This window comes from Cyanistes caeruleus, unplaced genomic scaffold, assembly GCF_971803275.1.
Source record: "Cyanistes caeruleus unplaced genomic scaffold, bCyaCae1.hap1.1 HAP1_SUPER_29, whole genome shotgun sequence".
Classification (NCBI taxonomy): Eukaryota; Metazoa; Chordata; class Aves; order Passeriformes; family Paridae; genus Cyanistes; species Cyanistes caeruleus.
The window spans coordinates 413425-435057 of record NW_028256297.1 but is presented as its reverse complement, the minus strand read 5'-3'; the positions used below and the strand labels follow the sequence as shown (position 1 = coordinate 435057).

The following is a 21633-nucleotide window of genomic DNA, read 5'->3' as shown; positions in this document are numbered from 1 at the left end:
ATGAAGATTTTGATGAAAAAAACAGGGAAATAAAGTGTTAAAACTGCTGAAATTTTGGTAAAGAAAGGAGAAAAGCAAAACCATCCAAACGGACCTGAACTCCATGCTAAATCCGTGTGGTTTGGCCTAACATCAGCCAAATGTGGTTAAAATCATCCCAAGGGGTCCAAAGTGCAACCACAAGGGCATAAAAATGCCCAAAGTGGTGTCAAACCCACTCCAAATGGCCTAAAATCACCCTGGGATCTCCCAAATGGGTGCAAGATCCACCCTGAAAGTCGCTGGTTTTGCCTCAAATCACCCAAAGGGCCCCAACATCAGCCAAAGTGGCCTGAAACGCCCAAAAGGGACCTGAAATCACCCAAAAAGGGCTCGGTTCGAGAGGCACCAGGACAGGGAGCGAGACCCAGATGGAGACTGAGACCGAGACTGAGACCTAGAGCGGGTCTGAGACTGGGACTGAATCCGGCACCAGCACCGAGACCGGCACCGCTCCGGCACCGGGTCTGAGACCGGGACCGGCACCACTGCGCCATTGAGATCGACACCGTGACCGGAATCGGCTCCGGGAGTGCCCCGGGACTGCTCCGAGACTGAGAGCGAGGCCAGCACAGGGGCTGGGATCAACACCAGGAGCGCTCCCAGAGCAGAACAGGGATCTCCGAGTGTTCTCAGTGTGGGAAGAGGTTTCCCAACAGATCCATTCTCTTCCGGCGCTATTGGATTCACAGGGATGAGAGGCCTTTCCGCTGCCCCGACTGCGGGAAGGGCTTCAAGCAAAACAGCAACCCGGTCAAGCAGCGGCGCATCCACAGCGGGGAGAGGCCCCACGAGTGTTCCCAGTGTGGGAAGAGCTTCTCACAGAGCTCTCACTTGACCCGACACCAACGGAGGCACCGGCAAGGGAAGCCCTGTGAGTGCCCCGAGTGCGGGAAGAGCTTCGTGCGCTGCTGCAGCTCCATCCCCCACTGGAGGAGCCACCTTTGGCACATTCCCTGGGATCTACCTTGGCAATACACCTGGCTGCTTATCCTTCTCCTTTGGCCACAGTTTGCTTCTCATCTGTTGGGTTTAAAGCAAGATAAGCACCCTGACCCGCTCCAGCAGGGCGGTCACTCTCCAGCCGCTCGGTCCATATCTCACAGCATCAATGTGATGGATAACGAATATGGCGATTTATTGCAGGCATACTTAGCATTTTATAGCCTGGGGTCGCTGTGTTACTCCCATCTACATACGTCACACCTAGGTGCTATTGGCTAATTGCAGGAGGTTTTACTATCCTAGCAGAGAGGGGTTTTTGCTAACTTTCCATTACATCCCGAAATCTTCCGCATCGCCAGGCCTTAAACTACAACATATTCCCCTTTCTTTATGAATAATTAATTTGCTAAAATATAAAAATATTAAAAATGGATAATAGAAAATTGAGTCCAAAAATTAACACAAGTGAGATCATTACAACTGGTCTAATTAGGATAGACACCCAGGGTGGTCAGCCATGGAGATTGGTCGAACCAGGACTGGAACCAGTTTTGCTGGGCTTCTCTTTCTTCCTTCCTTTGAGACAGCCTGTCTTGTAGCTCTGCCATGGTGTCTCTCACTACTCTGGGGTGATCTGTGTAGAAGCAGCACTCTTCTTTCAGGGTGATGCAGAGGCCTCCTTGCTGCATGAATAGAAGGTCGAGACCTCGCCTGTTCTGCGAAACAACTTCAGAGAGTAAGGAAACTGATTTTTCTAGAAAGGATATGGATTTCTCAATTCTCTGTAGATCTTCATCTACAGTCATCTGTAGCTAAAACAGTGTCTGTTGTTGGGTCACGATGACAGAGACACCTGTGGCAGCACCAGTTGCTTTCAGGTTAAGCAGCATCGCTATGGTTACACCTGTCACCACTTCTCTTTTCTGAAGTCAGGTGAGTCTCTCCACTTGCAGGCTCAACTCTTCATCCAGGTGGTAAAGGACTCTGGGGATGATAACAGCTAATACACAAAAGTCAACAGAGGAGTTAAAGCTTGGGTATAAATACAAGGGCTAGACTATTAAATCATGGGTTCTCAGCTTGTACCACAGGGTTGGGGCTCACTGCTTCAGGTGTTATGACTATACACAGCACAATTACCATAAGCAGTTTACCATGTAAATGACACCATGCTTACAAACTCACAGCTAAAACTTTAACGTTAAATGAACCTTCAAAGATACTTACACTACCTCTTAACGGAAAATACTTATATTTTATACTAACTGTCGTGGTTTTAAACCACTAACTAAGAAAATTACTTACTTCTTGCTGTGAGATATGGATTAGAATAAGAGCAAAACAGGCATACAACTTAAAAGGGAAAAAAAAGAAAGTTCATTGACAAACCACAATAATAAGAACACCAGAATAAACTTCCAGAAAAACCTTTCCATCCCCTATCTACCCACTATTCCCCTGTTCACATGACAACAGAGACAAAAACTCTGGAACTCTGATGGTTAAAACAGTCCCAATTCTTGCTAGTCTTTTTACCAGTCTTTATAGAGAAACAGAAGTTTCTTTCTGTTAATTTATGGAGTTTCTCACAAGAAAACTATTTTTGTTATAGTTTTCTATTGCTCTAATGTTAGCTGCTCAGAGCTGCATTTCACTCCTCCCATTTTCACATCACTCTGAAGTATGTATGGGCCATGAGTCTAGAGATAGCATTTTTAAGGATAAGTTATTCAAAGGCAAAAAAAGTCTTCTTCATCTGTTTCTGTGAGCTTCACCAGAAAACAGTTTTCTCATTGCCTCTCAAGGCTTTTAATCTCCCAGCACTTCACTATACTATAATTACTCTTTACTCAAATTTACACTTTGAACACTATTCCTCTCTAGATCTTATATCATGAATTAAAGGAGTTCTTTTCAGGACTTCATTGTCCATCTCCATAGTTTTAACAGGGAGATATTTCAGCTTAATTAAAGCATCTTCTTAATTCTCTACCTTCCTTGAAGCTTCTTTTCTTTCCTGTCACTGGTAGTTTATAAAGTCTTTTTTCATGTTGATCTCTCTCTCTCTCTCTCTCTGGATAAAAAGATTAATCCGCAAGTCTCATCTGGGTAATGAAAGAGTTAACATCTTGCCCAGGCTTTTGTAGATGGTTCGGAGATCTCTGCCGAACAGGAGCTGGAGCCGTCTGCGATGGGAAGTTCCTCATGGCTGCTCTGGAGCGTGTAGTCGCTGTTCTAACCCGCTGCAAGTCCAGGGCCTCTCTCCTTCTTCACTTGGCAGTTTCTAGTGAATTAGTTACAGCAAAACCTGCAGCCGAGCCAGAGATTGGCCCGGCCCGGGCCCGAAGAAAACCTTCCCCAGGCCTGCCCCCATCTCCCGGCCGGGGGACGGGGAAGGCCCGGCCCCATCCCCGCCCGGCCGCATGGCCTGGGCAGGGACGGGAGGCCTGGACCTCCGCCACTCTTCACAGCCAGGAAACAAAGAGAACCCAGAGAGCTCTGCTTTTACATTTTAAGGTAGGGTTCACAAGTTGATCCCACTTTTCAATGGCCTAAACTGCTGTCAATTCTCAGCAATGACCGATAATTGGTCAGGAGAAAAGACTCCAAGCACCTCCCAGCAACTCCAACTCCCTTAAAGGTAAAGTAACTCCATGACACTAACATAACAATTACTACATAGGCTAAACACTTTATCTTAAACTATTATCTAACTACTTTCAACATACGTGTTCTGGTATATATGTAGTCTAAACATAAAAACAATTTGCTAGAAAAATAAACACACAATTACAATTTGCTTTGTATATAGTTAGATGGAGTCTCTACACCTCTTAAATCTTCTATAAAATTTCTCTAACACGATTCAGTCCTGGAATGTTCACTGCTCCCGTGATGTCAGCTGGCAGTTGATTGGTGACTGAGGGCTTTGATGTTCAAGTTGTCCTTCACATCCTTCTAAATCTTAAAACAAAGGATACCTGAACAATTCATAGAGACACAACATCATAATAACAACATAAAATTTCTGTTGGCAATTGTCTGTGTAGTGTTCAGACACAACTGTGTCCTGACAGCTCCACTTCTGATCCATGTTTAGAGTTCTAAGGCTGTGTGATGACTTCTCTGTTCACTGGATCTCGTGTATTCAGAGGCAGACAGTCTGGTCAGATGAACAGGTGACTTTTCTGAATCTGCCAACAAAACACAGGCACTTCTCTCCTTGAAGTTAATGAATTACACTAATCAAATTGCTTTTAGGGTATCAATTTCCCCCATTTTCTAAAAAATAAAAATGAAATGTATTTCTGTTTAACACAAAACCTTATACACAATTAGTAAAAACCTATACCAGTTAAAAATCAATTAATATAAAAGTACTGTTAATTATTAAAACACTGCACCAGCATCTCATAGTTAATAAACAAACAAAACAAAAAATTATCAGTGAAGGATTGGACAATCAGTCCGGAAATGATTCTCCAAGCCCACTTCAAAATTGATCCAGCTGTCATATTAATAGGGTCAAAGTGTTGAGTTAAAAAGTGACTCAAATACTGATTTGATACAGAAAACATCTGGATCAGTTGATAAACATTCTGTCCAGGTAAAGTTAAGACTTGGCCAGGGTCTTAGACTTCAAACTGGAAAGATGTCTCTTAACATATTTTTAAAACAAGATTTTTAATAGCAACAGTTATGAGATGCTTACAGCATAGCAAACTGTTAAAATGCATTTGTACAAAGCAAATAATTAAAAACTTTAGGTACCAGACTAATTAATTCAGCAGTTGGTTTAATTTGAAGCGTCTTCTATGGCAGCTAATCCTTAGCAATGGCACATCTTATTAAAATTCTGGAAACACTGAAAAATAAGAGAGCTATAACAAACAAAAACTGCAAAGATTGCAAAAACCAATAGAGCTCTCAATGAAATCAAGGGTGTTACAGACAGCATCCACTTCCATCTACAAGCAGGTGTTCACCAGCGCTTCGCCACAGCTGCTCCAGTTGTGGCCGTCTTCATATGTCTAGAAAAATAACTATATTTTGCAATTTAAACAAGTGTTTCCAATAAAACATAAAACAATTCAAATTAAACAAAATTTAAACTTAACAATAATTATTTATAACAAAAGAAAATAACAAAACTTAATTTTTAAAGAATATCTAAGTTATACAACTTAACTTAAAAACATTCAAGCCAATGGTAACATGGATTCACTATAAAAATTATAAAAATGTAGCAAACACATCATAATTCTATGCTATCTAGCTTTAAAAAAGACCCATAATAACTGCAAATGTTACCAAAAATACTCATTCACAACAAAAATTTGCTTAATATATGCTCAAATTAGCTAAAATTCTAAAGTGCAGCTTCTCTAAAAAAAAGCCACAACAACACAGGATTAGGCAAGTTGTCATTTAGCTTTTGTAGCACTTTTCAGGAACATCAAGTCCAATTTTTAAACTAAAATCCAAAATTCAAATTTATATATATGCAGTTATATGTGTTTTATATAACAAAAAGATTTACATTAAAATTTTTTCATTAAAATTGTCAAAAACCCAGCAAATGGGCAATACATGGTTAACATAATTTTGAAATTACTAAAACAAAACAAAAATCCTTTAAGTTTCTTGGGATGCAAAAATACAACATTTAAACTTTTTAATCTATTTTCAAAGGCACTTCATTCAATAGAAACTTATTTTTAAATCTTAATCTTGATTATAGCAATTTGCTGATTTACAAACAATACAATTTATAAAGCTTTTAATTTTTGAATTGTCTAATTAAAACTCTCTCTTTTTTATCCCTCTCCAAAATATCCAGCTTTTTGTTGTTTTTTGTTGTTTTATTGCTTTGCTTTCCGGTTTATTGAAGTCAATGTTACTTGTTTCACCGGTGGTTTCCATGGCAACAGCGTTCTGCCGTGTGTGTTTTCCTGAACTCGTCCGCGCTGGGTTACTTTTTAAATCTGAGAAAAACTCCGAAAACTCCAACTGCATAAACTCATAATTACTTAAAACACAAAATTAACTCCAATAAAAGCTCAATAAATCATGACTTTGTAACAAACTGGTTATTATCTCGGCGCTTCTTCTCGGGGGGGGGGGGGTGGGGGGGTGGGGGGTGAACCGCTTGTACCTCGGCTGGAGTTAAAACTGGCTGGTTATTTCCTGTTTTCTGTGCCTTTTTCTTGGGCCCAGGCCCTGTTACCACCTCTGTGGGCAGGCTGTTCCCTCCCCGCTGGTTCCACTCCGCCTCCACCTTCTGCTCCCCCCTCTCTCCTCTCCTGCATTCCAATCTCTGTGCCTCTGTTCCCATTCACTGCGTCTTATCTCTTTCACTTCAGCTTCTCTTTTTTCTTCACATTCCTTTTCTCTCCCATCCCCCCGACTGTGCCCACCTTCCAAGGCCAGCTTTAGTTCTTTGTTCGAGACATATTTTTCCCACGCTACAACTTCTTTCCCTGCGCCATCTTTATGTCTTTGGGGGGATGCTTTCTTCTTATTTTTTCTGCTACACCTCTGGCTATTTCTGTTAACTTTTTCCAAAAATCTTCTGCTCTTCGCTGTTTCTCTGAGAGCAGATAAAAATTTAGGGACTGAGGGGACTCCCGGCCCCACTCCTGACTCAGTTGAGCTTCTCCCGTCTGGGGGCTGTAAAGCTCTAACCCCAAATTTCAGCTTAGCCAGCAAACAGGTCCTTGTCATTTCCCAAATTTGTTCAGTAAGGATTTTAGCACATCTGTCCCACACCTTAGGTTAGATAAACCTTACAAGCCAATTAACGGCTTCAACAACCCAAAGCTTTGCAATAACAAGTGAATTAGGTTTACAACTGAATTGCAATCTAATCTTTTTCAATGACTCCATCATCCTTCTGGGCCCAGGCTCTTCACGCCAAAAACAGTCCAGCTCTCTTGGCCGCTGTCCGCTGACTCAGGGTATTCTTGCTTTTTTAATTTCTTCTCACTCTTCTTCCCGCTTTTTTCTCCTGGGTTTCAGCACCAGATGTTGGGTTTAAAGCAAGATAAGCACCCTGACCCGCTCCAGCACGGCAGCCACTCTCCAGCCGCTCGGTCCATATCTCACAGCATCAATGTGATGGATGACGAATATGGTGATTTATTGCAGGCAAACTTAGCATTTTATAGCCTGGGGTCGCTGTGTTACTCCCATCTACATACGTCACACCTAGGTGCTGTTGGCTAATTGCAGGAGGTTTTACTATCCTAGCAGAGAGGGGTTTTTGCTAACTTTCCGTTACATCCCAAAATCTTCCGCATCGCCAGGCCTTAAACTACAACACTCATCTCCATCTCTTTGCACTCCAAAAGCCAGGAGGGATCGATCTGTCACCTCAAAACAACTCAATCCCACGGAAAACAGCTACATTTTACCCCCAAAGGGCTCAATCCCAACTCAAAAGGGCTTGTTCCACCTCAGAAAATCTCAATCCCATGCTAAAATAATGGATCAGGAGAAATGCAGAATGTCATTTATAACCTACACAATAGTAAGTGAATAGAAATTTGCCCCTTGGAAGAAATGCTAAAGAGTATATAAAAATACAATATTCGGTTTCAATTACTTATGCTGAACAGCACTGGAAGAAATCCCAGTTGGAATTCTAATACCATTTCAGAGTGTCTTCATTCCTGCTCCTCTAAGAACATAAAAGCAATGATGTATTGACAGTCAAGGCAATGCAAGATAAATGCAGTCTTAGGAAAAACCTTGATATAATCTAAGTAAATTTGGAGAGCACATATTTCTCTATATGTTGTACAGCTCCAGACATATTGTTGCAATAAATATCTTTCCCATGGCATCAGGAATTACAGGAGCATGCAAGTAAAATGATCATTGCCCTCTCCCCCCCAGTTTTGATCTTTAAATAGATCTTTTAGAGATCAATGTACTTATCAAAAAGAGGACTGAGGGGTTATTTGATCATAGTTTCTAACTGCCTTCTCAGTTTAAAAGTACAGGATATGAAATAACTGTTTCATCTAGCAGCAAACAATACTATGGGTACAAAAGATGCAAACATTCAGGACAAAATACTTATCAAACTTTCTTATTATTATTTTTTTTTTAATGTGGAGTGAATGGCCAGTAAATGAAAACATGAAGAGAAGAGTAGATGCCTCATAACTCAATGTCATCAAAGCCAGACTGAATGCTTCTGTGGAAAATGCCAAGCACTGGGTCTAAGTTGTGGCCTTGAAATCAAAATTAACCAATGTGACTGGCCCTAATCACTTGCGTCTTTAAAACCAACTTCTCCCTCTAGTTTGCATTTCTACCTTGCCTTGTATAATGCTGGTAGTTTTCATTCACCTATTGAAATACTTCTTCAATTCAAAGCAATGTATGTACTTGACCGTGATAAATACACAAACAAGGCTGGGAATTATTTTCATATGTATCCTCTAATTTGGACAAGTAGATACACAGATAAAAGCTGAGATAGGCCAAATAAATTTAGCAGAAGCATGTGAGGACATAACCCGCAGAGTCTGCTGGTGATGCAGAATTGTAGAGGTCAACACTAAGAAAAAAAGTTAAGCTGGACACAAGTATAGGTTTGGACAGAAGTGGGGGGAGAGCAGGCCTACAGAAAAGGATCTGGGGATGTTGGCTAAAGAGGAGTCAGCAGTGTGCCCCCAGGGAACGTCATGCTGGGGCAAATGAAACACAGCATCATTAATTGGTCAAAAGGGGGAATTACCCAGCAGTGCTGGCAGCTGGGGGAAATGAGGCTGAGCAGCAAACTCTTTGCTCTCTCCAAACACCTGAGGAAGGCAAGGTGCTGATCTCTTCTCCCCGGTATCCAGTGATAAGACAGATGGGAATGGTTCCAAACTGAGCTAGATGAGGTTTAGCAAGCATTTTTATCAATAGAGATGGGTCAAACACTTCCTAACAGGCTTTCTAAATAGATGGTTGATGGTTCCAAGCCTGTCTGTTTGAGAAGTACTTGGACAATGAGCTGAATAACATTCTTAACATTTTGCTCAGCCCTGAATTGATTCAAGCAGTTGAAGGAGGACATGGGACTGCTGGAGACCATGGATATGATCAGAGGGCTGGAACACCTCTCCTACGATGACAAGCTGAGAGAGTTTGGTTTGTTCAGCCTGGAGAACAGAAGGCTCTGGGGCAACCTTAAAGCACCTTAAAGGGGGGCTCCAAGAAAGATGGAGAGACTTTTAAAGGACATGTAGTGATAGGATAAGGGGAAATGGCTTGAAACCAAAAGAAAGTACATTTAGATGAAATGTTAGAAATTCTTTAGGGTGAGGCTGGTGAGGCACTGGAACAGGTTGCCCAGAGAAGCTGTGGATGCTCCATGCCTGAAAATGTTCAAGAGCAGGCTGGACAAGGCTTGGAGTAACCTGCTCTAGAGGAAGGTGTCCCTGCCCGTGGCAGCGTGATTGGAACTAGATGATCTTCAAAGTCCCTTCCAACCCAAGCCATTCTATGATTCTGTCATTCTATGACTGGTGTAGGACTCTTCCAACTGAAATAATTTTTTCCACTTTTTTTGTTGTGTGACCTTCATGACTCAATGCTCAGCTCACTGAGGCAATCTGCCTTCCCAAAAGGAACAGAAATGGAAAGCCCCATGAAACACTTAGATGATTTCACACAGCTCAGTCTCCTGGGAAAATACGGGTAAGCAGCTATTCCAGTCCGTGCACAGTTCTTCGTTGACATAATGCATGAATTTGAAGCAGGGCCATCACCTCAAGGTTACTGTAAACTTCCAGACATAGGTGTCACAAGAAACATCGGACTCATATTTGTATTCCAAGTCCATCAGTCTAAGAAAACAGATCTCCTTGCAGAACCACTCTATATCTCAAATATTGAGCTGCATGCCTTTGCAGGAATAGCTCAAATTTTTCCTGTGTGAAGAAATGCCCTCATACAGGCTTAAATATATACTTCTACAGGAACTTGATCTCAAAGTATGGCTGAGTGGAGCACTTGGTGCTTAAAATGGCAGCAAACTTGTGTTGGTGCTATTCACAGACAGATCCATCCCGAGCAATTCCTTTGATCCTTAACTCTTTCACACTCCCATCCTTGTCATCTCCCTACCTAGCTGCCTACAGATACTCCATCTTAAAATTGAAATAGTTCTGTTTTTGGAGACACCTTTAATTTTCTGGCACGTCTACTTCTCTGACACCTCTAAATAGTTTTCTTTACTGTTTGCCACAGACCCTGGAGCACTGTCCCATTCCTGCCCCTCCCTCCTCTCCTCTCCCCAATCCCAGACGGTATCTATTTTTTCTTATCTTCTAGCCTCTTGTCTTTTTCCACCTCCATACATGCATCTAGAGACATACACACTATTTTTGTTTGGCTGTGGAAAGTTTGTCTTTTCAGTTCCTTACAAAGTATTTGAAAAGATAGCATTTTTTTGCATTTAATTAAAGGCCATAAAATATCCCAAATGATGCCTTAGAGAAAAAGGCAGCAAACACTTTTGAAAGTACTGGCTTGTGGTCACTGATGGAAATCCAGCCCCTTAGCCCAAGTGAAAGGGGCATAGCCCATGTATTTGGAATGACAGTTGTGTGTTCTCTTGGTTAGATTATGCTCCTGTTATTAAATAAACTGATAAAGTCCTCCAAGAAAGATGAAGCTGTGGTTGGTTGCTTGGGCTTTTAAAAATTATGATTTTTAAATGACACATTGTGGCATCTCCCTATGGCCACAGACTTGTGGCCAGAAGTTACACAGAAAAAAAGGACAATATTCTGTCTGCTTTCAAATGTCACACCTGCACTGTGTGAAGAACTCCTGGTGACATTGAGGCCATTTAATTTTGGACCATCTATTCCTATTATATGGCAGAGACTAATAACTTTGAACAGTAGCACAGGTGCTGGCAGGTGCCTTGTTTTCCTTGGGCAGCCATGGCGAGGGGCAGGAGCTTGTGGGCACAGGTGGCTGGTGGTGCCTTGTGTGCCTGGCGTGGTGTGGGTTTTGTGCTTTGTGTGGCCTGTGTGTTGCTGGCTGTGGCTCCGAGTCCGCTGTGGCCATAGGCAGCCCTGGTGGCCGGGCTGTGTGCTCTGCGTGTCTGGGCTGTGTTGGTGAGGCTGCGGGGCACGGCAGGAAGGTGGGCGCTCCTGAGAGAGGAAGCAGTGCCTACAGCCAGACCGCCCTGAGAGCGCCCGATCCCGACTGATCTCGGAAGCTAAGCAGGGTCGGGCCCGGTCAGTACTTGGATGGGAGACCGCCGGCGAACACCGGGTGCTGTAGACTCCTTTTGCCGCGCACCAGCCACTGGACGGGAGTCTGCACAAGTGCAGAAGACTCGGCACCTAAATCGTCTAGGGCTTTTCTCCTAACATGAGTATCCTGGGGATTTCTCAGAGCTGTTTTAAAAGGAAATACAGGACAATGTCCTGGATTCCTTCTTTATGTTCCTAGAGAACCTTCTGCTAAGCTGCTTGCCTGTGTCTTCACTCTCTAGCCTGAGACATGGGTGACTAATCCTATTAATTAAGGCAGCATGATGATTAATAGCTCCTTGCATCAGTCAAAGGTAGATAACACAGCTGAACAGCTCCAGATGTCCAGCAAGTCTCCGCGCTAGCCTGGCGAGCACACCTAACTCTTGATTTTCCTCACATGTTCCTAATGTTCCTTTGCAAGTCTCACCTAATCATCTCATCTCTCAGACACAAGCGCTTTTGGTGTGCTTCTTGTAACTTTTCTCTAAAAAAATCCTTTTTCTGTTTCTCTGATTCTGCTGCATCTCTTCTGTGTTTTTCTTTTTATTCTTGGATTTCTCAGCCTCCTTTGGACTGAATTCTTTTGGGATCCTCCCTCGTGGGGAGCTCTGTTTATCGCAGTTCTGATTTGAAGAAAACTCCCGAGCTCGTTTGAATCTTGTTTCTCGTCTTTATTAACAGGTCAACACAAAACTTAACAGGTCTCTCCAGGCTGGCTACACAAGGTGAATCTTTGCAATCTGGTACATTTCATTCTTCTGACGGTACAAACAAGGCTTTGTGGCACACTTTGTGTCTGATGCACAAAACGGCTCCGAAATACACAGTTCTTTTATCTTTATACCTATTTTTACCCAATTAACACTAGATACGTATATTATTTTTCTTAATGACCCAATGACTCATCACCTCTGTGCTGCACTACGGCATTTTCTGTCCAATCACTTACTATTACCCAAAAACCTCTAGGAGAAGAACATGAAGAAGAAAGAAGAAGGACAAGAGACAACACCCTAAATCCTCCATCTTTTCTTCTGCTCTCCAAACTACTTTTTCACCCAGTGACTTAAGAAAACTTTCTAATCTACATGCTCACACTTTTAGCTTTTTCTATCTGACTTTAACAGTTGTTCTCATGTATCACCACGAAAACATGCTCATGAATTTCATATTATATGAAATTCAGTGTTTTTCTGGATCTTAGAACTAAGTATCAGAAACAAGGGCAGACACACATCTGCATCTCAGACTCCAACAAGTGTGAAGAGGGAGATGCTCTTGGCAGTTATTCTGTCATCAAAATCACTGTCTTGGATGTACCGTACTTCTGCTCCAGTCAGAAGATTTATGTCCTAGTTTCTTTAAGAGGAGATGATGCCAAAAATAAGTTCAAAATTTTGTTTTAAAGAAAAACAATAACATAGTAGGCAACTGTATAAAAAAAACCAACATAGGCATAAGTAATCCCACTTTTTTTGAGATGTCTTATTCTACATTGGATATCTTATTCACATTCTCTTTATTCTACAAGCTTAGCAGCCTAAACGAGATAATCAGTTCTGTCCTTGGCAGAGATGAGTGTTTCTGACCTAAGAAACAGGAATAATTACTGTTAGAAAAAGAATGAGAGTAGTGTTTTTCATCACTTTCTTTTAAAAAAGGTATTTTTAAGGCATTTCCACTGCTGTTGTTTCATATCACAAATGCCAGGAGATGACCAGTATCATAAAAGCATAGGTTTAAAAATCTTGTATCAGGCTAGATTGCACCTTCAACTGTGATACTGATTGTCTTAGATTTGGCTTTGTAATAACCAACAATAAATACCAGTGAAAAACTGTCACTGAGAGAAGTGCTTCAGATTCAACACCCAAGTAGTGGTTAAGCCAGAAACAGCAAAAGACACAGTTTTGATCATAAACCACAAGGACTGTATACCTGAGTCTGACACTAGTCTAAAAAGAAGCTTTCCACAGAGAACAAGAGACTTTCTCCACAGATTCCACAGCAGAATGAGCCTACTGACAAAGAGCCTCATAGTATTCTGCAGTGCCTCTGTAGAACTACTATATGTCCATATGCCACCTCATGATGGGACATGCTTGAAGCTTTAGAAGAAAAGGACCAAAATTTTGAAAGATTATACATCTCTCTATTTTCCCATTAGAATAACCATGTTGTCACTATTCTCAACTGTACCAGATTTTATAGAACAATAAACAGGAGTATAGCCCTGCTATATAGAAACCAACCTTTTAACTGGCTGCCTTGAAAAAGACTTTCTAAATGATTATGCCATGTTATCATGACATATCTGACATACACGGATGCAAAAGTTATCTTGACTGGAAACCTAGACTCCTTTATTGGTTTCCACCACAAATTCAGTAATTATCAACTTTTTGCCAAGCTGTCTTTGGAGTGTTTCTACATAAATATTACTTTCCTAGAGGTTGTCATCAGTTACCTGACTGTTACCTAAAAACTTCGATAGATATAGAAAAACCATGAATCCATCTATTTCCATGAAATAGAAGTCTGTGCCAAACTGTTACGAGATGCAATATACAATCAGACCCTTATATGAAAACATTTTTTTCTAAGTGGAACATGTGACATGCTTTCTCAGTCATCTACAATGAATTTTTAATCAATAGAACCTCTCCTGTGGAAAAATGCCACACAAACCTAGTATTAGGAAGTAAATAATTTGTTGTCACTATCTGTCTATCCAATTTTTAGAACATCATTACACATTTATGTAACTTTTCTCCAGTCTCTCTCTCAGCTTCCTTTGGGCTGAATTCTTTTGGGATCTTTCCTCATGGGGAGTCCCACTTATCTGAGTCCTTATTATTTGAAGAAAACTCCCAGGCTCATTAGATTCTGGTTTCTCGTGTTTATTGAAGGATCCTTACAAACACTTGGCAGGTCTATCCAGACTAGCTGCACAAGCCTAAATCACCACAGCTTGGCTCATTTCGTTCTGATGATACAAAATGGCCCCAAACCACGCGGTCTTTTCACCTTTATACCAATTTTTACCCTATTAACTACAGACAAGTGTATTGTTATAATATCTTAACAAATAAGTTTTCTACATCTAATCACGTAATTAAAAGTGCGACTAACTCTAAACCAATCATTCTTTGTGCTTCTAAAAACTGCAGAAGCATGGAGAAGAAGGAAGAAGGATTAAAAACTACACCCTTTTTCCTCCGTCTTTACTCCACGTGTGCAAACCTTTTAAAATCTATACTTTCACCTCTGTGTTAAAAGAAACATTTTTCTACTTTCTATCTAATCTCTTACAAACTCTGGCTTGCTCAGGGATATTTGGAAGCCTTTTTATCAATATTATATATGATTGATGTATTTTTTAAAAAATTATATAGACAGAGAAATGTCCCTGTATTTCTAGACTCCAACACTACACCCCATGGAAAGAACTTTTCTGGATTTGCCACCTCTTCAAACAGCCAGAGGATTTATTCTTTAATATTATTCATCTTGCTCATGCTTGTAGATGCTTTGATTATTAAATAAACTGTGTTTTTCCATTTTTCTCCAAGAAAATATTTTTCCTAAAATATTCAGGGAAGGGGCAACTTTAATTTGCTTTTTAGAGGGACCCCATTCAGTGGTTTTCTTCCAAATTTGCCCTAAACCAGAACACCTTCCAACTCCATCTCACTTGGCGGCGGTGGAGCTGAGTAATTTTGGTGTGGGATTGAGATTTTCTGAGGAGGAACAAGCCCTTTTGAGTTGGGATTGAGCCCTTTTGTGGTATATTGGAGCTGTTTCCAGTGGGATTGAGTTGTTTTGAGGTGAGAGATTGATCCCTCCTGGCTTTTGGAGTGCAAAGAGATGGAGATGAGAAGCTGTTGTGGGTTAGGTGTCCTTCTTTTAGTTCTGGCTCACCTGTGGAATTTTACCCATTAGTTGTGGGGAAAACCTGACTGCGGGTGGTACTTGAGAAACACAAAGAGTTCGGCTGGGCCCAGGAGGGAAGGAGGCAGGAAAAGGGGAAGGTGGGCACAGTTTGGCGGCTTCTTCAGCTTCAGAGAAGGACACTTTGCTGGGAGCTGTTGCTGCAGAGAGAAGGGAACTCGCCATCACCCAGACGGAGCTGCTGCTTCTTCTTCTCCTTCTTCCCTTTTCGTTGGTGGCTTCACACCCCCTGTCCTGCCGGGACGTGTGGCAGTGCCAGCCACCGCCGCGGAGCTGCTGATCCACCTCAGCCACCGGCCCAGGATCTCAGCTCATCCCTGCTGTTCCAGCTGAGTGTTCCTCAGAGCCCTGCAGGAGCACCAGGACTGACTGCCAACCCGAGGGGTTTTGTGAAGCAAAGCCTCTCCTCCATCCTTTCCCATCCCGGCCAAGAAGGCTGTCCTGGGGTCCCTGGTTCTGTTTTGTTGTCAAAACTGTAGTTATTGTTGTTTGTTTGCCTCGTTATACACACTAGTAAAGAAATGTTATTCCTATCCCCAGATCTCTGTCTGAGAGCCCCTTGAGTTACAAATTATAATGATTCAGAGGGAGGGGGTCTACATTTTCATTCCAGGGGAGGCCCCTGCCCTCCCTAGCAGACACCTGTCTTCCAAAACAAAGACAGATGGGGAGTTTCTCCATCCTCCTTACCTTTGTGGGGCCGGCAGTGCTCTTGGTTGCCCACGCTCTTTTTGTGGGGCCTTTTGTGTCTGTCCCCCTCCGCTATGGGGGAGGGTGGGTGGGCATTGTGTCTGTGCCCCTCCGACTTAGGAGGACAGGGGATATTTGCTGCCCCCTTTCTCCTCCTGGGAAGCCTGTGCGGGCTCTTTGTCCCCCTCTGATTTGGGGGGTGCCAGTGTTGTCACCATCCTGGCAGGCCCCGGCCGCTCTTTGCCCTTTGCCAGGCCAGGGCTGTTCTCTGTCCCCTTGCAATTTGCGGGGCTGGCACAGGCAAAATTCCCCTCCTCTTTAGGGGGGCTGGCAGTCTCCCCTTCCCACTCGCACTCGGGGGCCGCTGTGGGCTCCATCCATCTCTTATTCTGGGGGGGCCGGGTATTTATCTCCCTTTAGCGTTGTGGGCCCAAGGATCCTCTCCATGCTCCTCGAGTTTTGAGGGGCCTGGGAGTAGTCTCTGCCTCCCACCGATTTGAGGGGACTGGTGAAGGCTCCACCCCCCTCTGATTTTGAGGGACAACCCGGAGGAAAGGCATCAAAAGCTTGACAAAGGCTGAAGGGAACGCTGTGATTACCCCTTTTGCCAAGAGGTTCCCTTAGCTGAAGTTGCTAACAAGGACCAGACTTGCCAGCCTGCACTGGGTTTCGGGTTGTTTTATTTCCTGGGCCCTCAGTCCTGCGTGGGACACGGGAACTGGGTCCTGCAGAGGCTGCGGCAAGGCATCAGAAATGGCTGCCCAACACCCAAGGGTGGTAGAAGATCTGCTGCAGCACTGGCCGATCCATGGGGTGCTTGGACAAACAGCAGCGGATCAGATGTTGGCACTCTGGGGAGAGAAGGCAGAAAGCGGCGCTCACTTGCAGAAGGCTCCTGCCCAGCTGCTCCCGACACCTGCAGAAGCCGGGCCACGCTGTGTGTGCTCGGAGCTGCCCTTGGCGGGAGAGCGGCACGGCAGGACAAGTGTCCCCTCCTTCAGCCAAGCGTGCCACACCCAGCCTGCCACGGGCCACCTGCTGCAGCCGGCCCTTGAGGGCACATGGACGTCTCGCGCAGCTGCGGGAGGGCCGGGCTGGGCTGCACGGTGCCACCTGCGAAAGCCTGCCTGCTTCAGGCCGCGTACCAACCTGGAGAGACCTCCTGCGGGAAGAAGAGCTGCCCCAACACGATGTCACGCTCGTTCTCAAAGGGCAAGCACCCGCACACCATCTCAAACAGCAGCACGCCCAGGGACCAGATGGTCGCCCCATCGCCGTGGTAGCAGTGAAGGCCGATCCACTGGGGCGGGCAGTACGTGCGTGTTCCTAGGGGAGACGGGCTGTGCTGCTCAGGCGCAGGCTGCTGCTTTCTAGAGCCTGGCACCAGTCTCCTGCCAGAGTCAGGGGCTGCAGCCATGGCCACAACTTCCCCCCAAGGCCTGCCTGCCTCCCCCTGACAATGGGCCAAAGCCAAGAAACCATTCTGCAAGGCTGACAAGGCCAGCGGAGCAGCCCAAGGCCTTGCGGGCTTGTCAAGCCGAGGAGCTGGGGCCCGGCTTTTGCAGCCCCTTGCTGTCGGCAGGGCTGGCAGCCAGCTCCTCGGGCACAGCACCTGCCCCGTGCCACAGGGCAGCCGGCTGAATGCCGCACCCCACGGCCCAGGAGGGAATGGGGCCGTGCAGTGCCTGGCACTGGGAGCAGGGCCCGCGCTCTGGACTCACTGGCAAACTGTGTGTAGGCCCACTCCTGGAGGAAGGTGCCGCAACCAAAGTCGATGAGCTTCAGGTCGCCAGTCTCCGGGTTCACAAGGAGGTTCTCTGGCTTGATGTCCCAGTGCAGGATGCCGCAGGCGGTGCAGTGCCATACGGCCTCCAGCACCTGCCAGAAAAGCCAGCGCGCCGCCTCCTCGCTCAGGAACTCTTGCTCCAGCAGGACGTGCAAGAGATCCCGAGATTGCTCCGGATGCTCCAGAACCAGCACGAAGCTGTCAGGCAGCTCGAACCAGTCGAGGAGCTGGATGATTCTGTGGCAGCCAGAGCCCACCTTCTCCATCAGCACGATCTCCAGCAGAACACAGGTGCCATCGGGCTGTGAGGACGAGACTATGCCTCCATCACAGGGCCTGATGCTGCCCTGTGGCTGCAATGCCCCTGCCTGGGATGCCCCAGTTCTGCTTTGGGCAGCCTCCCTGCTGCTTGGCATTCCTCCCACCCGGGGGCTGATTGGGAGGTGGCCCCTGCCTGGACCCACCACTGCTGTTTGGCATCCCCGGGCCCACTGTGCTGGGCCTCGCACGCTGAACCCACACCCGCTGCCTGTGGCCATGTACCGCCCTTGGCCCCGGCCTTATCCCTGCTTACCACAGCCCGCTCTGTCCCGCTGTCCCCACTCACTCACCAGCTCGTCCCACTGCAGGACCGTGTCCTGGGCCACGCACTTGATGGCCACCTGCAAGCTGTGGAGAGAGGGGGGCTGAGCTCAAGCCTTGCCCCGTGCCACCCCCAGCCCTCCTGCCGCGCCTGGCCGTCCTGGCCACTTACCGGGCCCCCGTCCGAGAGGCGGGTCCCTGAGAAAACAGTGCCAAAGCCACTGCTCCCCAGATGTGGGCCCAGCTGGTACAGCTCCCACACCTCCTTCTTGTGCCCTGCGGCCAAGACCGAGCCATCAGCCTTGTGCCCAGGAACCCCCTGAGTGCCCGACAGTGCAGCGGCCCCAGCCAGCGCCGGACCCCTTGCTCTCACCTGCTTCCTGCTGTGTGCCGGGCAGTGGCCACCGCCTTGCAGCCGTCGGGCTGGCGAGCGGCAGAGCTGGGCCAGGGCAGGTGCAGAGGCGGCTGCAGGAGCCCGAGTGGAGCGGGGCAGGGTGGCACCATCACTGTCCCCGGTGTCCTGGGCTGGACTCTGCTCTTGTGGACAGCCGGGGCTACAGCCCGAGGCTTCGCACAGGGGGGTCCCAGGAGCAGCTGCAAAGCAGAGTGGGGTTGTTTGAGGCCGTGGCATCAGGGGCTTCTGCAAACAGCCAGTGACTCGGCTGCTCTCAGGAGCCCTGGCTTCATGGGAGCCTCAGACAGCTCCTCAGGTCTCACCTGCTGGTATGGAAACCTTGTTGGTAGTCGGTGGCTGTATGGGAGCAGCTTCCTGGAGATGGAGGAAACTCTCTGGTCCCTCAGGAATTGTCTCCTCCACCAGGCATGGGCTGTTACCAGCTGTGACGTCCAGTACCGTGTCCTGGGAGCTGTGGTCCGGCAGCTGCTGGCTCCAGGACATTTGCTGCACTACCACCTTCTCCTGAGATGCCTCCCCTGGATCAGGCTGGGCTCTCACTTGGACCTGTGGGCTTACCCTGGCCCATGTCAGTGCCCGTGCTGTTGAGGTCCAAGGGTCCAAGGGTGCTGGGAAATCTGTCCCTGGGCTCTGCACCTTCTGCAGGCTGACAGGTCTGGCTGAGCCTCTCTGAGGGATGGAGGCTGTCAGAGATAGCGGAGGCTCCTGGCACCATGGACATTCTCTGACAACCTAAGCTTCTTGCATGGGTGGCGGGTCTTCTCTGCTGTGTCATCCTTGTAAGGGCTGAGGCTCTCCCAGGGATGGTGAATCTTGCTGGGAGCAGCCTCCTGAAGGGATGGTGGCTTCTGGAGAAGCTGGGCAAGCCACAGCAGGGCAGGTGGCCTCGCTTCATCAGCTTCTCCAGTTCTTTCCACAACGCCTGCCACATTCCAAAGTAGAGCGGCACAGATGTCCCATTGTGTGCCCAGTGCCGGATCATCACTTCCTGCAGCTCTTGGGCCACTGCCATGCAGGGACCGCAGCTGCAGGAGCTCTCCAGAGGGCTTGCGGGAGCACCTGGCCCCCTGCGAGGGGTCGCCCGAGGCCTGGAGAACCTGGGAGCTGCAAGGGCTGCTCGGTTCCTCCATGGGCCTCTGGGCCTAACCCTGGGGCGCTTCCTCATCTGCCGCCTCCATGGTTGCCAGTAGCCAACGGCCCACCAGACAGCCACAGTGGCCAGCAGCAGGACAAGTGCAGGCATCAGGACGCCACCGTCACACATGGCTACGGCCCATGGCGACTGCACTGGCAGCTGCGGGGGCTGGCCCGGTTTATATAGGGCTGGCGTGGTGATGTCACTGTGCTGTGGCCAGCACAGCTGTGTGACATCACGGCCCTGCATCACCCCAGCGCTCAGCCCCTTTGTGACATCATGGCACCACCCAATTCAGGGATAACACAACCGGCTCATCCCTGAAGATGAACATGGCCGCAAAAAGCCTGGAAATAAGAACCGGAGCTCAGTCCCTTGCAATGAATCCTTCCCTGGAGCAAGTGGCAGCACATCAGGAAGAGTGCTGCTGCCACCTGTGTCAAGCCCCAGCTCCCAGGACACTGCAGTGGCACCAACTTCAAACAACCACTACTCTGTGCTGGAGAAGATCCCCCAGAGACAAAGGGAGGTGAAATTCTTCTGTCTTTGGGGAGCTCTCCTGAAATGGCTGGCGAGGACTGCAAGACTTTTTCTTAGCAGCTCACCAACTTCTGCAGAGCCTCTGTTGTAAATCAATCAGGATATTCCAAAGGGCGCTCATTCTTGTCCCACTGCTCTGGTTTTGACTGCCATAGGGTTCCTCTCTTCCCAATAGCTGGCACATGCTGCGTTTGGATTCAAGACAGGGATGCTGTGGTTCAGTCAGGGGTGGTTTGGTTTCTGCTGAGCAGGGTTTGCCCCTTTCAAGGACTTTGCAGTGTCCCTTGGTATAATGCATGTTTTCCACTGGGAAAGGATGGATGAGATGCAAAGAGAGATGCAAAGAATGCATTAGAAAACCTGTATGGTGTCTGTGTCCCTGTTTGTCAAGTGACCATCCACATCCTGGAAGGGGATAATGTAATTTCTATAATTGTTTTTATAAATGTATTTAACAAGTCAACTTTTATTCTGCCTCACATTTTTGGCCACCTTCATCTCCAGCTGAGCTTTCACTGAACCAAATTTCTTGCTACAGTGACAAGAAGAAGCATCTCTGTATTCTTCTGACCTTCATTCCTTGTCCTCTACCCGTCCTGTCCTGCCCCAGGGAGCGGGGACCTTCCTGGGGCAGATCCAGGAGGATATCCAGGACCGTCCTTGCCTGGGAGGGGTGCCAAGGAGATCCAGGAGGGTTCAGGGTCCAGCTCTAAGTCCTGGGACACCCTGTGCCATGTTCCAAACAGCCCCGATTTTCAGGAAGGAGCCACAGCAGCCTCCTGGCCATCCATGGATTTTTCTTCCAGGAATTCGCTGTGGAGCTTGTTTCTGTTTTCCTGCTCTTTCTGAGCTCTTCTCAACATGGCATGGAGCTGGAAGAGGTGGGGAGGGGGCAGAACACACAGCTGGGGAACTCTTGAGGGCTGCTGTGTCTCTGGCACCCTGCTTTCCTCCTCTCCCTTTCGTGTAGCTGTGGGCCGGGACGGAGCATTTTTCTGGGGGAGCTCACGGTGCCCTGGATCCCTGCCCTGAAAGGAGAGGGCCTAGAGCGGGCATCTCTGCCCTGCCCCACGCAGCCAGGCTATCCCACAGAGCTCCTGCAAAGCCCTGCTCCTGCCCGCCAGGGCATTAATTAGCGAGGTTTTAATGAGGGAGGAAGGAACGGCGCTCATTAGGGAGCGGAGGGCGGGGAGCCGCTCCGAGCCGAGGGGGCGAGGCCTGAGCGGGGGGGCGGGGCCAGCGCTGAGGGGAAAAAGGGCGGCAAAAGGCTCAGCCCTGCTGA

General features: G+C 46.9%; 1 protein-coding gene and 1 pseudogene across 3 annotated transcripts; one reads left to right on the top strand and one right to left on the bottom strand.

Moving 5' to 3' along the window:
• The first annotated feature begins 11161 nt into the window (after positions 1–11161).
• LOC147645197 (5S ribosomal RNA) lies at positions 11162–11280 on the top strand (annotated as a pseudogene).
• Positions 11281–16556: 5276 nt separating this feature from the next.
• Positions 16557–21556, bottom strand: LOC147645196 (serine/threonine-protein kinase pim-1-like). 3 transcript variants are annotated; one of them, XM_086874964.1, is made up of 6 exons: positions 18979–21556; positions 18635–18855; positions 18291–18348; positions 17615–17981; positions 17114–17219; positions 16557–16744 (listed from the first exon to the last, which is right to left on the bottom strand). In XM_086874964.1, exons 2-6 carry the CDS (start codon positions 18763–18765, stop codon positions 16588–16590), a joined length of 819 nt encoding a protein of 272 aa, XP_086731090.1. In that variant the 5' UTR covers positions 18766–18855; positions 18979–21556; the 3' UTR covers positions 16557–16587. The 3 variants fall into 3 exon arrangements, with proteins under 3 accessions (XP_086731090.1, XP_086731091.1, XP_086731089.1); XM_086874965.1 differs by lacking the exon at positions 17114–17219; XM_086874963.1 differs by lacking the exon at positions 16557–16744 and having other exon boundaries at positions 17174–17981.
• Positions 21557–21633: the final 77 nt, after the last annotated feature.